The sequence below is a fragment of the Moschus berezovskii genome, chromosome 3 (genome assembly GCF_049115385.1).
Source record: "Moschus berezovskii isolate FMDL1 chromosome 3, NW_MosBer_1.0, whole genome shotgun sequence".
Taxonomy (NCBI): domain Eukaryota; kingdom Metazoa; phylum Chordata; class Mammalia; order Artiodactyla; family Moschidae; genus Moschus; species Moschus berezovskii.
This window is the reverse complement of record NC_142462.1, coordinates 38093484-38111757: the sequence shown is the minus strand read 5'-3', so window position 1 is coordinate 38111757 and position 18274 is coordinate 38093484. Positions and strand designations below refer to the sequence as shown.

Sequence of the window (18274 nt, the reverse complement as noted above, 5' to 3'; positions counted from 1 at the left end):
GTTTGAGAAATGTTGTATTAAACAATTTATTTACTGCAGGAGTTTTTCTTTTTTAATTTGTTTTTATTGGCTGTGCTGGGTCTTCATTGCTGTGTGGGCTTTTGTTTAGTTGTGGCCAGCAGGGGCCACTTGTTGCTGTACTCGGGCTTCTCACTGTTGTTGCTCTAATGAAGCGGAGCACAGGCTCCAGGGCATGCAGGCTTCCGTAGTTGTGGCTCCCAGACTCTTGAAACAAGAGCTCAGTAGTTGGAGCGCATGGGTTTAGTTGCTCTGTGTTATGCGGGATCTTTTCAGATCAGGGATTGAACCCGTGTCTCCTGCATTGACTGGTGAGCTGCATTTACCACTGAGCCACCAGGGAAGCTCTCCAGGAATTCTTGAACATTTTTAATTTGCTTCGGGGCACTTTTCAGCTTTAAGAAGGGAGAATAAAGTAAACAACGTCTTCAAAACTCATTTTGCCCATTTAGTCCTTTTTTAGGAGGACTTCTGTTAATGTCTGGGCTTCCCTTGTGGCTAAGAATCCTCCAGCAATGCGGGAGAGCTGGGTTTGATCCCTGGGTTGGGAAGATCCCCTGGAGAATGGAAAGGCTACCCACTCCAGTATTCTGGCCTGGAGAATCCCATGGACTATATAATTCATGGGGTCTCAAAGAGTCGGACGTGACTGAGTGACTTTGACTTTGACTATTGAAGTCTTGGTTTGAAAGCACTTGTAACAGAAGCAGGATTTTGTATCTAGGTGATGTGGATGAATGCTTTTCAGACTTGACCTTGATGTGATTCACCTTGCCAGGTGGTTTTAGTAGCCTTCCAGAAGGTTCCCTTCTGAGCCGAGTGAACTGATTGGAAGTTGCTGATGCCTCTTGTGCTGAAAGGGGGATTTCTAGAAGAAAACTAGAGAACTAGCTCTCCTTGAACTCCAGCACTGCCGAGTGAGCTGTGGGGCGTGTGCTCTGTGTCTCTTTCTGGCTGAAGGGATCACCCGTTCTGTACACTGGGACTGTCACGGGCCTTTGTGTTAGAGTCGAACGTTGTGGGAGAGGAGGGAAACCATTTAAGGACAGACCCTGATGATTAGAGAGAGGAAAGGATGTCCAGACAGGTTGGATGCAATAATTTGGCGGGAAGACTAGAAAGGAGGGGATTCAGTGGAGGGAGAGGGAGACCTAAATCAGTGTCAGGGAATTGAAGGAGTAAGAGTACAGTCAGGGCAGGAAACTCGTCAGTGCCAATGCAGCGCAAGGCCCAGTAGACTCCGCTCATTATGCACAGGAAACCTGGGGAGCAAGTTTTGCACCTGCACGTGGTGGAATCTGCTGTGTCGGCACGCTCAGAGAAGTGATGGTAAGTGCATCATCACTGGAACCAAGTTCCGATTCTGTAGTGTGGCTGTTAGAACATTTTGGGAGAGGAGAGGAAGTGACGGACCCTGATGTGGCTGTAAAGTGGGCTTTCAGTAGCCCTCAGATGTAAAGAAGGCTTCCCCGGTGGCTCAGTGGTAAAGAACCCGCCTGCCCATGCAGGGGACGCAGGATACGTGGGTTCGATCCCTGGGTCGGGAAGATCCCCTGGAGTAGGCCATGGTGACCCACTCCAGTATTCTTGCCTGGGAAATTCCATGGACAGAGGAGCCTGGTGGGCTGTAGTCCATGGGGTCACAAAGAGCCGGACACAGCTGAGCGACTAAGAGCACAAACAGATGTCCAGAAGACAAGTGAACCAGAGGAAGGAGGACGTGTGACTCAGGACAAAGTAAGTTTCACCAGCTGGTAGGACTCCAGTGCCAGCTCTTTGAGGGCTTGCGAAGTAGGTGAAGGCCACAAAGCTCACAGTTCTGTGTGCAATTGGAACCAGGAGAGGAGGAAGGCACAGGCCTGCTCCTTGTGGCAAATGGCAGGATGAGATGTCTCTGTTCTTATCTCCATCAAGAGAATGATATTTCAAACTGGAACTGCATGAGATAGGAGGTAATGGAGTGCCCAGCTGCTTCAAGTCCCTTCTGGGAGCCAGAACGGTGACCTTGTGTGATTCTGAAAGTCTGCACGTAGGATCACAGCACCACAGTCAGTATGATTTGCCACACTGTGGAGGATCTATGTCATTGCCCTGCTATCAATGCAAATGTCATGAAGTTTATATGTTGTGTATGTGACACTGTAAATAGTCAAGGTTAATATCAATCCTCTCAAGTCCTAACATGAGTTATTAACTGAAAGGTTTGGGAATGCTAAGGGAGATAAGTCATAGTAACCAGGAGACACAATAAGTTGAAAGTGAATTACATGATTTCCACTTGGCAATGTCCAGATCAGACTTCTCTTGCAAATTCTAGGTATAGTTCACTCACAGATAAACAGTGGCAGTGGCACGTTGTTGTCATTGACAGAAGCTGGTGGAAATTCTGTACCCATTTGGGAAGGGACCGTGGTCCCAAGAACATGAGAAAAGTCGACTGATTCTGAGTTACTCCTCCAGACTCCCAAGTATGAGAAACAGGACCTCCCCCACATGGGTCAGGTGGATGAATGAAACAGCCTGTGTCCTAAAGGTGCTTGCTATGGGAATCCTGGGCATTGGCCTGTAGGAGAGTTTCCCTTCCCACAAATTTTCTCTTCTGACCGTGAGGAACCTGGGCGAGAGGCAGAGAATTCTCTCAGAGCTGCACTTGCCTTGCTTTGTCACAGGCACTCTGTCATGTCCTAGGAATTGTGGATGAAAAGGATACAGTCCTGTCCCTGGGTAAGTTAGTTTAACACTGTAGAAAGGGAAACCCACATTCATGTACATGATCATAATAAGTTTGCAGAGCACCCCCAGAATAATAATGAATGCTTATTGGGATTTCCCTGGGGACCCAGGATTAAGGCTTCTCACTTCCAGTGCTTCCACTGCAAGGGGTTCAGTTTCGATCCCTGGTGAGGGAACCAAGATCCCGCATGCCGCACAGTGCAGCAAAAACAAAACAAAACAAAAAATTAATTTCCCTCTTTAAAAAAAGTAGTGAATGCTTGCTGAGCACGTATTACTTGAAGAGCACCTTTGTAAGCTCTTTAATATTTTAAATCAGTGGTTCTCAGGGTATAAGTCAGTCCATCAGCATCATCCTCTGGGAATCTTTTAGAAACACAGATTCAGAACCTCACCCCAGACCTAAGACAGCCAAAACCTCTAGAATGGAGCCCAGCAGTCTGGTTTAATAAGGTGATTCTGATGCAAGCATTTTGAAAACCACTATTTTAAGCCATTTAATCCTTACAACAGCCTTATGAACAGATTTTATTTCTCCCATTTAAAGAGATGGAAACAGAGGCACAAAGAAGTTAAATGATTTGCCCATGGATGTAGAACTTTTAAGTGGTACAGATGGGCTTTGAATCTAAGCAATGCAAATTCAGAGCTCTGCTCCTATCAGGCAAGGCAGCGTCCTAGGAAAATAAGGTGCAATACACAGAAGAAGGAGCTGTAAACTCCAAAAGGTGAAAAGAGTTAAAGTAGTAAGACCAGTTTTATTTTTGTTTCTTTGTTTGTAAACATTTAATGGGAATTAATTGTATGCAAGGAATTATTTTAAACACTGTGGGCGTATATAAATATGAGTGGAACATAGACTTTAAGATTCTTACAATGAATTAGGGGCAATCCAAACGTAAGTATCTGGAATCTAAAGTGCTTTGAAATAACCAAGAAATTTTTATGGGGCAGGGGTTGAGGATTTGAGCACGTGAATACATTTTAACATAAACTGTTGTTGTTGTTCAGTCCCTCAGTCCTGTCTGACTCTTTGTGACCCCATGGACTGCAGCACGCCAGGCTTTCCCTGTCCTTCACCATCTCCTGGAGTTTGCTCAGGCTCATGTCCATTGAGTCGGTGGTGCCATCCAACCAACTCGTCCTCTGTCATCCGCTTCTCCCCTTGCCTTTGATCTTTCCTAGCATCAGGGTCTTTTTAGGCTCTTAGCTTGTGGCCAAAATATTGGAGTTTCAGCATCAGTCCTTCCAGTGAATATTCAGGATTGATTTCCTTTAGGATTGACTAGTTTGATCTCCTTGCAATCCAAGGGACTTTTAAGAGTTTTATCCAATACCACAGTTCAAAAGCATCAATTTTTCATTGTTCAGCCTTCTTTATGATCCTACTCTCTCCATACATGACTACTGGAAAAACCATAGCTTTGACTAAACAGACCTTTGTCAATAATGTAATGTCTCTGCTTTTTAATATACAGTCTAGGGTTATCATAGCTTTTCTTCCAAGGAACAAGCGTCTTTTAATTTCATGGCTACAGTCATCATCTGCGGTGATTTTGGAGCCCAAGAAAATAAAGTCTGTCACTGTTTCCCTTGTTTCCCCATCTATTTGCCATGAAGTGATGGGACTGGATACCATGATCTTTGTGTTTTGAATGTTGAGTTTTAAGCCAGCTTTTTCTCTCTCCTCTTTCACCTTCGTCAAGAGGCTCCTTAGTTCTTTCTGCTATAAGGGTGGTGTCCTCTACATATCTGAGGTTATTGATATTTTTCCCAGCAATCTTGATTCCAGCTTGTGCTTCATCCAGACCGGCATTTTGCCTGCTGTACTCTGCATATAAGTTAAATAAGCAGGGTGACAGTATACAGCCTTGATGTACTCCTTTCCCAATTTGGAACCAGTCTGTTGTTCCATGTCTGGTTCTATCTGTTACTTCTTAACATGCATACAGGTTTCTTGGAAGGCAGGTAAGGTGGTCTGGTATTCCCATCTCTTGAAGAATTTTCCACGTTTGTTGTGATCCACACAGTGAAAGGCTTTAGCATAATCAATGAAGCAGATGTTTTTCTGGAACTCTTTTGCTTTTTCTATGGTCCAGTGGATGTTGGCAATTTGATCTCTGGTTCCTCTGCCTTTTCTCAATCCAGCTTGAATATCTGAAAGTTCTCTGTTCATGTACCGTTGAAGCCTAGCTTGGAGAATTTTGAGCATTACTTTGTTAGCATGTGAAAAGAGTGCAATGGTGCAGTAGTTTGAACATTCCTTGGTATTGCCTTTCTTTGGTATTGGAATGAAAACTGACCTTTTCCAGTCCTGTGGCCACTGCTGAGCTTTCCAAAATTGCTGATATATTGAGTACAGCACTTTCACAGCATCCTCTTTTAGGATTTGAAATAACTTAGCTGGAATTCCATCTCCTCCATTAGCTTTGTTTGTAGTGATGTTTCCTATGGCCCACTTGACTTCGCGCTCAAAAATGTCTGGTTCTAGGTGAGTAATCACACAGTTGTGGTTATCTGGGTCATTAAGATCTTTTTTGTATAGTTCTTCAGTGTATTCTTGACACCTCTTCTTAGTATCTTCTGCCTCTGTTAGGTCCCTACCATTTCTGTCCTTTATTGAGCCCATCTTTGCATGAAATGTTCCCTTGGTATCTCTAACTTTCTTGAAGAGCTCTCTGATCTTTCCCGTTCTGCTGTCTTTCTCTATTCTTTGCACTGTTCACTTAGGAAGGCTTTCTTGTCTCTCCTTTTATTCTTTGGAACTCTGCATTCAGATAGGTATATCTTTCCTTTTCTCTTTTGCCTTTCGCTTCTCTTCTTTTCTCAGCTTTGTAAGGCCTCCTCAGAGAACCATAAACTGTATGCAAACAGCATAAACTGTATGGAAACTTAGATGAGAAGAAAGAGATTCCAGGCATTGAGGATACTGTGTGCAAGATTCAAATGTTTAAAACAAGGTGTTTTCTGTATTACCATATAGATTGGTAATTCCTAGTTAAAAGTAGTTAGTGAAACTAATTGCTTTTGTTTGTTTTAGTCTTGAGAGCCAATAATTGTTTTTAACTATTTCTTGTGTTTATGTCATATGTCAGTGAAATGTATCTTAAACAATTTTGAAGGAAATAATCTTAAATGGCACCAAAAGATTATTTGGTTCAAAATGAAAAAAATTCTTACTGGTTATTGGAATATATGCTAGGGAGATTACAGAGCGCCTCCTGCTCTGTAAACTTTGATGATTTAGACGAGGATTGGTAAACTTTTCCTGTAGAAAGCCAGATAAAAAATATTTTTGTCAGGAAAATGGCCAGAGGCCGGATGTAAACATGGGACACAGCTGTGCTCCAGTAACACCGTGAACCCAGCACGGCAGCTGGGTTTGGCCTGTGACTCCTGACCCCTCCTGCCTCAGACCACTAAGATGAAGGCTGTGGAATGATCTGGAGACCTCAGGGTGTCCTTTCTGGTACTGTATTTCTGAGGTGCTCTGTATGGCTTGGGTCAGTAATTGAAAAATAAAAACTCGAACTAGTTTCTAAGTCTTCCTTCAGCCAGAGGACTGTACATTGTCACCTTTATTGTTTCTTGCGGATTTCAAAAACTTTTTTACAAATTAACAAGGAACATTAAAGAGACTAACTTATTTCCAGGGGCAACGAAGATCGGATTCCTACTCCAAGGTGTGTTTCTTTTGCACATTTCTGACTTGGCAATAATATAGGAAAGGAAAAGTGAAAAAAACTTCCTCTTGAAGATGCCCCACAAAATGACTTATTGAAGTCTTTTCCACCGCAAAGAAATAACTGGCATTCAAGTGGATCTTTAAGTTTTAAAACAAGCACATTTATTATTCAGTGTTTAAAAATATACTCTGTACATGTTTATATGTTTCCTATATATATATGTGTGTGTGTGTGTGTTTCATGTGTGACCACTTACAACAGAGTTGAGAAACTTGAGAAAGCAAGCTGGGAAGGATGGCAGAGATGGTGGTGGGTTTCATAGCTTTTGAGGGGGTGATATCCTGCCTTATTCTTTAGCCTGAGAGTCTGGGTCACCAGGTGATGTGGCAGTGGGAGGAAGTCACCACTGGCTTTCCGGCCTCTGCTGTGCTCTGTAGAAGGTCCTAGATTGACAGAAGGTGGAAGTCCTTCTGGGGGTTTACGAGGCTGGTTGAGGAGAGATTACCTTCATATGCAGATAGAGCCAGGAGACACGTCAGTGACAAATACTGAGAGTGTTTAGTGAAAGAGATTGGTCGCAGGAGGCTCAAGGCTTGGGTGAGCTTTACACAGCATTTGTGTAAATTGAAGGAAGGGCAGGGTGTGGAAATAAAAAGATACACAGAGGTCAGAGGTCAAGGGCTTGGGCATGGAGGTGAGAGTGTATACTGTTGGCAGAGTAAAAATTGGACCAGCTATCTGGCTAGAGTGGGGAGTTTGCGGAAGAGACATGCAGCCAGGATTATGCAGACATTGAGAGACTGGCCACTTGGGTAAAGTCTTAGAATATTGTCTGTGAGTGCATAAAGAGCATAAACTGTTTTAAAATAAATTTTATTTTTTAATAACAAAGTAGTATGTAAGGAGACGTTTTAGGGAGGCTAATCTGATCTGTGTGAAGGTGCTAGAGGCTGGAGTGGTCAGGGGCAGGGAGGGTCATTCTGTTGGGCAGCCCAGGATGATGATGTTATGGGGAGAGCAACTTTCAGTACAGAAATAGAGGCTGTATTTTAAATAATACTTGAATGGTTTTTGAGGCTTTGTTTGTGGGGAGGAAAGAGGCTATTACTTACACATTTTTTATTTCACTTTGGAATAATTTCAGACTTAAACGTATAAATACTACAGGTGAAACCTTATAACCATTACCCAGCTTCCCCAAATGTTAACATTTTATTTAATCACCGTGCACTTGTCAGTACCAGCATTGACACTCAAGTAGCTCAAATACAGACCTCATTCACTTTCTGCCAGCTGACCTACTAAGGGCCTTATCCTTGTCCAGGCTGGCACTCAGGATCGGATTGTCTTTCCTTGTCATTGTCAGTTTCCTTTGTTCTCCTCCAATCCAGGATAGATGCTCTGTTTTTCTTGGTCTTTCCTTACCTTGACAATTTTTGCAGAGTATGAGCTAGTTATATTGAAGAGTATCCCTCAGCTTGGCTTGTGTGATGTTTTCTCGTTAAATTATGGTATGCATTTTGACAAAAAATACCCTGAAAGTGCCTTTCTCAGGGTATCATATTATTAATAGCAGGCAAGTGATGTCAAGTCTCATGATTGGTGATAACTTTTATCACTTAGTTAAGATGGATCTGCTAAGCTTCGCTGAAAAGTTACTATTCTTTCCTCTATTCCTTAACAGCTTGTGGGGAAACACTTTGACACCATGCAGATGTCCTATATCTCAGTCGTACTTTTGTTCTCTCATTTTGGCACCCATTGATGATTCTTGCCTTCAACACTTAGTACTGTGTTCTTTGCCTAATTGTGACATTCTTTGCCTCTTCTCGTTGCATTTAGTAATTGAAAGAATTCTGTAAGGAAGAACTGTTTCCCCACTGTGCCCTCTGCCCCATGTTTGTTTACTCAGTGGTTTAGATCAGTTTGGACTCCTGGGTATTTATCCTACTGGTATAATGTAATACTTCCATTGTTTTGTGCTTAAGTCCTAGATAGGGCAGGTGGGAGCTTCTTCACATTGGCTGCTGAGAAAAGGGTTCATTCTGGAGTCCAGATGTGACTGGGGGGTTGATGTTACTGCAGGTAGGGAACTTAGTGACAAGTGGAGATAAGTAAGCTGCCAATTTAACTACTGACCCAAAATCTTTGGTGACCTGCTTCCTAAACTGTAAAGGCTTTTCTATGATTATATTAACCAAGGAAGCTGACCCTGTCGGCAGTTATGCTGTATGTTTGTACACACAATGAAAAGAAAGATACTTTCCCAAGGAATGAAAAAAATTAAGTTGATGACATTTTGGGGTTTGTTTCCGTGATACCTATTGTATATATTTTCCCAGAAGCTGCTGGTTCCTGCCGATTTATCTCCCTAGGCAGGCCAGATTGTGAAATATTTATAAGTATTCCTAAGCCCCACTTTAATTTTCTTCTTTGGCTTTTAAATGAGGCAAACATGTTTATACTAGAAGAGAATCCTTCAGTAGTGGGAAATGTAAATTAAGCCTAACGCTACAGATGCCATTAAAAGGGGGATGTCCTTTCAGGTGTGTAGGTAGGATGCCACTCTGCAGACGTGAGGCACCTTGGCTTAGGGCTATGTCTGGGACGGGGCGGATAGAAAACACACTCCACAAGAACAGGTGCGGGGTGAGATTTACTGAAACAGTAACTCTTTGTTCTACGCAAACCAGAGTCAGAAGCTCAGACACAGACCCCAGGGCAGTTGTTTAGATGGCCTGCACCTCTGCTGTGTTTAGATCTCCGGTGAGCATGTGAGGCAGAAGGTGGTTGAGGAGTGCACCTAGCTTCGTAGTGGAGGTGGGTGATGAGAGCTGCATATCACCGACTTCAACCACTGTTTTTTTTAGGTTTTCTCAAACCAGAGTGCATTCAAGCTACCCTGAGGAGCTTGGGAAAAACCCATTCAGGCTGTACTCCTATAGGTTCTAATTCTGTGGACCTGAGCTCCTGATTATTTCTTCAGGTTCCCTGATGGTTCTAATTTACATCCAGGGTTCAGTGCCTCTGGATCTAGCAGAGACAACTATCTGTGACATCTTCATGTAGTCATACATGCTTGCTTGTCACGTGACTCTTTAATTGGCATATTCTACATTATAAATGTATGGGAAAATAACTATCGACAGGCTTGAGTGGCAAAGTTGGGTGAACTTCATAAGCTCTTGAAGTCTAGCTTTATCATCTACAAAATGAGATTAATAATACCTCATAGTTTTCCCAAAGTTAAGCAGTATGTTGCATGTCAAATAATCAGTACAATCTCTAGCACACGGTACAAACACATTTATTATTTAGTAACATGCAGTGTGTTACAGTACAGTGGTGACTTTGGAATCAGTCAAAATTTTCTTCCAGCCCTGGCTGTGTAACTTTCCAGCTCTGGAACCTTAAGTGAAATCCCTAATTTCTCTGACCCTCAGGGCTCTTGTCTATAGATGTGTGAACAGGTGGATGCAGTTCCTAGTGTGGGAAAGTGCTTAAGTACAAAGGCGGTGATAGGTAAGCATTTCTGCCACCTTCCCTCTCAATCTGTTTTGTTAATTACATCACAAGGCAGTGGAAAAATCTAATTTTGAGAACATCATTGACTTTGGTTTGGCCAGGCTGTGTGGAGAAGATACTGTTTCAAATGACCTTTGTGGCTGTGACCGACTTTGGGAGCATGACCCTTGGAGCCCTGAGGGATGGTTGGGCCTGTATTGGGACCAGAGTCTGCAGATAAGAGTTGGGGTGCCCTGCCCTGCACTTCCATATCAGTACTTGGCTCGTGTCTCCAGTTTGCATTATGCTGAGCTTGTGATGGCCTTGTCCTTCTTGAGCCAACATCCTGGCTGGGTGGGATTCTGTCCTTTTTATCTGGATCAAGCTTTGCTTGAGTTGCAAGGGTATGCTGGGACTTAAAAAGGACCCCCACCCCAGGTCTTAGAACTCTACTGCACAGCCTCCATTGTTGTAGTTCCTAGTCTCCTAACACATGTGCCCTCCAGTTGCTTATGGAACTTTCTGACTTCTAAGTATGCTTACCCATTTTAACATCTTCATATCTACTTTGTCAGTCAGAATGGGTAGAGGACAGTGGCTGAAGATGACAGAAGGTTGTGTTGTGAGCTGAAGTCTTAACTTATCAACACATTTGGTAGTTCTTGTTGGTTCCTGTTTGTAATAGAGCAGGTCATACTTCTTTGGTGATTGAAGTGACTCAGTCTTTTTCTTTTCATTTCTCTCTCCCCTTGTAGCCTAAGTTTTTTTTAATTCAATCTAAGAAGAACATTAAGACATGTCCTTTGCTGCTGCTGCTGCTAAGTCGCTTCAGTCGTGTCTGACTCTGTGCGACCCCATAGATGGCAGCCCACAAGGCTCCCCCGTCCATGGGATTCTCCAGGCAAGAACACTGGAGTGGGTGTCCTTTAAGAGCTGATTAAAAAATGTGCATTAAGTCCAGTGATGCTAAAATGTTTGATTTAGACCCAACCTCACAGACTACTATAGTTTAACTTTAGTGGGCACTTAACTTAGAAAAAAATGGAAATAATATATGATTGCTTTCCAGTTATCCTTCTGAGTTATGCCATTTTTTTTTTCTGGAAGTTCATTTGTGAATATTAAAGGGTTGCAATTTTCTAACACATGTCTAAAATATGAGATTTGCATGGAATCATTTAGGGAATCATTTTCTATGGTTCATTAAATTGGAAAGGAGAAGAAATTTGAATTAAAGTCTAATTTCGTTTGTATTGTTACTAGTCTTCTCTCTATGGTCTGTATAAAGTCCTGTGTAAAAGACTCATTGCATCTAGCTTAAGTAATTCTAGGAAATTGGAGATAAAGGGGAGAAAAGAATCATCTCATCTGGGCATTCTATTTGAGATATCATGGTAAGAACCACTGAAAAGGGGACACTGCATCAATTGGATCAGCCACCCAAGATTACAGAGAAAATTGATGGGAAATTGGGAAGAAGAAAGAGACCTCTTATGGGTTTAAAGTGTTCTTTAGGTCCTGTGTCCTTCAGTATATTGATTTCTAAGTTAGAGGATGGTGTCTTGTTCATATGTCTGTTACTGGAGCTCCCATGTTGCCAGAATAGAAGCTCAATAGGTGCTTCATAAGGAACGTAAGGGAAGTTAGTTGCCACAGGAGTAGTGAGCTGAAGCTCAGAAATGCTGAGAGGAGAAACAAAACTGAGGGAGTCCAGGATGGGATGAAAACAGCTGAGTAATTGAATATCAGGGAAAGAATGTTGAGTGGAGAAGGTTCGTCGTCAACGTTTCTTGTGCTGCTCTTTCAGGGAAGGGCTGGGAGAGAAAGTTTGTGAGGTCGTTTAGAGCAGTGATTCTCAGGGTCCTGTAAGTTGGCCCATGGCATTCTTCCAGTAAAATTCCATGGCAGTCCTTTCACAAGGTCTGTGAAAAAATGGGTTGATGGGTGGTCAGTTCCTCCATGTTCTTTTTTAATAAGTCTTTGGCACTTGTAATTTTTAGTCATAAAGTGGTCTCAAAAAAAAAGTACAGGCTTATGGTAGTTATTTTCAGTTGAACAAATCAGTCCTTTCTGGTATTGTTTGAGAGCTGCTGTCTGGAACGTTTGGGAAACACAGCTCCCTGGGGACGAGTCGAGAGCAGGTTTCTGAGGCGTTTCTGACAACAAATCTAGGTATTGTGTGCTGTCAAAGGCAGTTCCTGGTCGATTCCCTGGGGCTGGGAGCTCATCTAACACTGTTGTCTAGTCGGCATGGAAGGATCCCATGGCTTTATTGACTCACCTTACCAATCTTTTGTAACAAGCCACCCACGGGGGAAGTTTCTGTGAAATGGAATTGTGCAAGTATAACGCTAGTGTCAAGACAGCCAGATTGGGGCTGGCAGCAGAGAGAAAGGAAGCCGTTTGCTTTCTTCTGTGGAAGTGCCCCCACCTAATTCTTCAGAGCTTGTTTCTACCTGGAAGCCTTCTTTTTAACTAGATCATGTGACATAGTTGCTCTTCTGAGCTGATTTAGGCAATTAAATGAGTAATAAAGATTGTCAGTTATGGCCTGCCATATTGACTTTTAAAAGGCTGTTTAGGGGGGAAAAATCACTTATGATGATTCATCTTCAAATTATAAATCTGGTGTAGATGCAAATTTCACACTGTTCAGTATTTCAGTAAGTGAGTACAAATGCCTAGGCTCAGATGACAAAAGGCCTAAGAAGGGCCGGTTGGGAATGTGTATGGACTAGATCAGAAGGGGTGAGTGGATGTTTTATTTTCATACATGATAATTAAAAATGGCCTGTCTGGGGCTTCCCTGAGTGGTTCAGTGGTAAAGAATCCACTTACTAATGCAGAAGACACGGGTTTGATCCCTGGTGTGCGGGAAGATCCCATATACCCCAAAGCAACTAAGTCTGTGCGCCACAAATATTGAGCTTGTGCTCTAGAGCCCGGGAGCCGCAACTACTGAACCCTGCACACCCTAGAGCTTCTGTTCTGCAACAGGAGAAGCCACTGACATGAGAAAGCCGTGCACACAACTAAACAGTAGCCCCCGCTCACTGCAACTAGAGAAAAACCCTTGCAGCAATGAAGAACCAGCACAGCCAAAAATAAATAAATAAATAAAATTATTCTTAGAAAAATTAAAAATGGCCTGTCTTAAACAATTTCTGGATTGTTTGGCAGCACCCACTCAATGGACATGAATTTGAGCAAGCTCCAGGAATTGCTGATGGACAGGGAAGCCTGGTGGACTCAGTCCATGGGGTCACAGAGAATAGGACATGATTGAGCAACTGAACTGAACTGACTGAAACAATTTCTAGGGTGGGGGGTGGGGAGCCATTACAAGTCTTTGGCAGAGTACCAACGGACATTTCTGGATATAGAGTCCATATATTTATTTCGGTTTAATTAGAAGCTAAGTAATATGGGAGCTATGTGGAGTGGGCCGGGGCAAAATGGAAATTCTGCCATAAAGTCTGGTAGAAGGTTCAGAGGCTGGAAGGCCCTGCTACTGCTAAGTCACTTCAGTCGTGTCCGACTCTGTGTGACCCCATAGACGGAAGCCCACAAGGCTCCCCCATCCCTGGGATTCTCCAGGCAAGAACACTGGAGTGGGTTGCCATTTCCTTCTCCAATGTGTGAAAGTGAAAGTGAAGTCGCTCAGTCGTGTCCGACCCTTAGCGACCCCATGGACTGCAGCCTACCAGGCTCCTCCATCCATGGAATTTTCTAGGCAAGAGTACTGGAGTGGCTAGCCATTGCCTTCTCCGTGGAAGGCCCTGTGTGGCAGGGAATGTTTTGTAAGTGAGTCTAAGAAGTGGAAGCGGCAGACAAAAAACTATGGGATTGCAAAAGATAGCAAGCTTCAGAATAGAAGTGTAAAGAACTTTTAAACATAGGGTGGAAGCTCAGTAAATGTTCATTTCTCTGTTCTTTTTCCTAAACCGCAACAGGAAAACATAATAGTTTTCTATTGTGCTTAAACACATGTGGGTGATGGTGCCGCTTACTGGATTGTTAGGTAGGAAAAATTAGCTCCTACAATTCAAATCATTCAGCAAATACTCAATTGATACAGAGATATAAATAATCTGTAATAAATGAATAGAAAAATTCAACACTTCTGTGCACAGCTGTGTGCTAGAGCCTGTGAAAGCAAAGGCGGGGAAGCTGCCAGCTCTCCCTCAAGGAGCTTATGGGTTAGTTGGGCAAATGAACATGTGGAAGGACAGCCAGTGAGGCAGAGCACCCGGGAGCTGCCCCGGAAATAGTCAGAAACAAGGAGCTCCAAAGGGGGACAAACCCCAGTGGAGGCGGACGGAGCCTTACCCAGCAGGTGACTGCACAGACCTGGGCTTCACTGGGTCTCAGGGCCATGCCAGGGAAGGTGAAGGGCTTTCTGATGTGGAGAAGGGTATGAGCAGAGGCAGGTATGTGTTGTAGGTTCTTCTGATAAGTGGATTTCATGTTGAATCACAGAAGCCACGTGGGGAGGGAGAGGGAGAATACTAGAAATCTGCTGGAGGCCTACTGTGGTGGGCCCAGAAGGGCAGGCAGGGGTTTTTCATTGACTCCTATAAGCAAGGAGAGACCCACCCTCAGTTGAGGGGGCTACACAGGGACTTTTGTTCACTTAAGGTTTGCAGGATGGCCTGAGAGGGTATGACTGGAGCCTGGGGAAATCCACTGAGAGGCTGAAACAGCAGTCCAGGGGTGCACGGATGAGAGCTGGAATTAGATTGGTGAAAGGGGAAATGGAAGGGAAAGGAGAAGTGATATCAAAATCATGTTGAGAATAAAGCGACACAGACACAAACATCTGTTGTTCTGTTGCAGTTTTTAAAGTTGTGGAAGCCATTCCGATAGATTATCCTGTCCTGTTGGAGTGAATGTTGACCAGATATTTACCTTGAATGAAAATAAGGACGTTAATCCTCTGTGGCCTTTGACATTTTTTGGCTCAGACAATTGCTGGACTTGCCACGGTTGTGTGTATTATGTTCTTAATGGTACAGTGGTACCCAAAAACTGTTTGGTTCTAATTTTTCCCTTTTCTTTCCTTCCAAATAGACTCTATCAAGAAGAATTTCCAATCCATACCTCGAACATACTCCATCCCAGGTATGATTCTTTTCTGCCTTACAGCATTTCTGAAACAATAGTTCACAAATCCCAGTGTAGTACTTGCTAGCTAGAAATCTGCCCTTTGCTCCTGATCACGCTGTCTCCTTCACGTGGAATGACATGGCCAAAGGTGTTTGGAATGCTCTGATAACTGTCATGTAGAAAGATGTTCACTCAATAAGGAAAAAACATTTTCCAAGTGCTTTACATGAATGTGTTATGAATATGGTAGAGTTCGTATATAATAGAAATATTTTCTATTTGCTGAATGATAGAAATGCTGTATTTAAAAAATAGGGGATGTTTTACTCTGAAAACTTTGTGAAAAGGGTTTTTTTTTTATAGGTATCTAATAGTAGAATATCCCCGAATACTCACTGAGACAAGGTGGGGCTGCCTTCATTGTGTTGCTAAAAAATCAGCTGACTAAAAGAAAAAAAATATCAGCTGACAGGGTTGTGTGTTTTAGAAAGACAGGAGACTGTGAGCTTTGTGAGGACAGAACCGTTGGTCTTGTCCACTACTGTATCCCCAGCATCTAGAATGGGGCTGATCGCTGCTCCGTGTTTTTGAATGACAGAGTGAATGATGCTGTCAGGGCTAGTCAGGTAGTACTTCCTGTTGTCTGACTTATTTTTTTTTAATGGGTTTAGCATGTTAAAAATAAAATCATTTCCTGTCCTTCTCATCTTCTCATTAGGTTGTGTTTAGGAGGTGATAGTATGAAAATTAAGGGAGTATAAGGATGGAGTTGAAGTGTTCAGGATTAAGTTATAGTCAATATATTATCAATTGCTTGCCTTGGGAAAAGATAAAAATATTCTGTCAAAACTTTGTGGGCGCAAAAAGAGTTCAGCAAGAAACAAGTGAACAGATGTAAGCATGCACCCTTAATTTATCTTCATTTTCATGAGCCTTTACTTAGGAAGAGAGTTCATTTCATTTCCTTTGTGAGGCAACGTTGCCCTGTGGATGAAGTAGCCAGTTACAGAGAAAGGAGGTAGTTTATAAAGTGAGACATAGACCTCTCCAGATCTAAGGGACACCCTCCCTCAGCCTCCAAGAGTCAGAGATGTGTACAGGCAAATCAGAAGGTTAAAAAAAGAAGTCATATGAAATTTTTATCTGCTAGATGCAGTCATGAAGTAGATGAACCCAGGATGCTTGGAATTAACTGTGAACTCTGCAGTTGAGGGAAGCTTGAAAGCAAAGCAGACAGCAGCCTGCTATCAAATTATATCATGGAGCGAGATGCTCACTAGATAGGAAAAAATTTAATTTTCCCATCTTCCAAGATGTTTATATGTATGCACTATCAATATGGCAGAATTCATATAAAAATGTTCTTCAGTTTGCTTTTGCTATTGATAGGAACATTGTATATAAAGAAAAAAAAAGGTATTTTGCCCTGGAAATTTTGTGTAAAAGGAAATTATTTACAGTTAAAGCAGTTTAGCATTTGGGAAGTAGTTATTATAGCCTAAGAGCTTAAATGGTCCAATAGCAAAAATAAATAGAATAGGTAGTTACATAGCTATTATCTTAGCTATGTATGGTAAGATATACGTGTTTTAAGCTTAGGGACTTGGCCATAATTTTTCTGTATAGTGTGTCATCGGCAGCTCACAAATTGTTACATTATTGTTCTGCATTCTCAGTGAATCTTTTGTCTTTTCTATGTAGATTTATGGGGAGAATTCTTCTTGTGCAGGAAGAGCATTACGGAATATTATCATCGTTCAGGCAGCTGACCTGATAAAGGACAGAGCGAACCTCAAGGGGTTTTATAGGTAACACAGTTTCCTAACACCTTGTCAGAAATTCTCTTTGAGAAAAAAAAAAAAAAAAACTGAAAACGTGTTAAAGTCATAACCTTGATCGCAGAGAGATCGGCTATTATGAGGAGTAGGAGGGTTGCTGGGTTTGAAGTGTCTGCTTGGGAGATTAGCGGTGACTTTTCTCTTAATTAAACGAGCTGGTTGGACAGCTGGACTCCTTGTCTGAAGATTAGGTGAGAAATGCTCAGCTGCAGGTGTGCATGGGCTCCTGAGAGTCTGCTCTGCTTCCTCAAAGACGTGATGTTTTATAATGTTTTTCCTGGGCGTGTGCTGTGTTGGGCCTTCTGTAAATACAAGTCCCCTCTATCAGAGCTCTCTGATGATCCTTTGGAGGTCCCTGTGGGAGAGGGCCACTACTCTGACTCTCCAGGTGGGAGTGAGCTGCCCCTTCAGGAGCTTTGGGGTGGGGGGAGGGCCAGGTGGGCATAGGGATGGCACTTCTTTGCCTTGGCAGGTGAATAAGGGTGGAGGTGTTAGAGTAAACGGATGGGCATATGGTCAGCTTAAAGTACATCTGGACCAAGAAGATGGTCACAGAGAAAGTTCAGGGCACATGTCTTCATTTCATGGAGCCATTTAAAGAAATAACAGAAGTGAATGACCAGCTTTTTATGAATATTTTTCCAAGTAAAGGTATTAAATGACAGCAAACAATACTAAAACTACAAAAATAAACAGAGAAAGAACCACTATCATTTGTTATCATTATTTGTTCTTACAGAAATGAGATTTTAATACCATGAAGAATAGGAAAGAATACTCAGAACAAATGATGCCAAAAAAAAGTAGGAAAGATTCTCATAATAAAGACGTTTCTTTGAGTTAACTAAGTTTAGCTTTATCGCCATCTCCTTATGGTATTTTCCTTTTTTTCCACTTGCCACAGATGGGAAAAATTTCATCATGGCCTAGATTTGGGGGGATAGTGCTTCCTAACCTGTTTGAGTAAGAAGACCCCCCATTTTCTATTGAGGCATAGTTTACATACAGTAAAATGCACAAATCTAAGGGTACAGCTGGATGAATTTTTAATTATTACATATACCTATGTGACTGCTATCTACAGCAAGATCTAGAAGGTTTTCACACCCCAGATGATGTCTTCATGTTCCATCCCTATCAGTAACTGTCCCAGACTGACAACTTGTTTCTAATCAAAAACTTGGCAGGATCTGTAATCTTAGGCACCACCGAGCAACTACATAGTGGAGATGAGAGCACTACAATGAATTAACACTTTAAAATCCCATGTATAATTAATCTTACTAGTGTTTATGTAGATTTTGACACCTTCCACATAGGTTAGACATGATTTATTCTGTTGAGAAACAGTGCTTTTGTGTATATGGAATTGTGTATCTCTTTAAAAAG

At 42.4% G+C, this 18274-nt stretch overlaps 1 protein-coding gene across 2 annotated transcripts in view; it reads left to right on the top strand.

The window, feature by feature from the left end:
• The window catches only part of RAPGEF5 (Rap guanine nucleotide exchange factor 5), a 244339-nt gene that overhangs the window by 31475 nt on the left and 194590 nt on the right, over positions 1 to 18274 (top strand). For both annotated transcript variants that reach the window (XM_055420567.2, XM_055420566.2), the window contains exons 2-3: positions 15012 to 15062; positions 16749 to 16855. In XM_055420567.2, coding sequence (XP_055276542.1) covers positions 15012 to 15062; positions 16749 to 16855 — 158 coding nt within the window. The remainder of the gene's footprint in view (positions 1 to 15011; positions 15063 to 16748; positions 16856 to 18274) is intronic.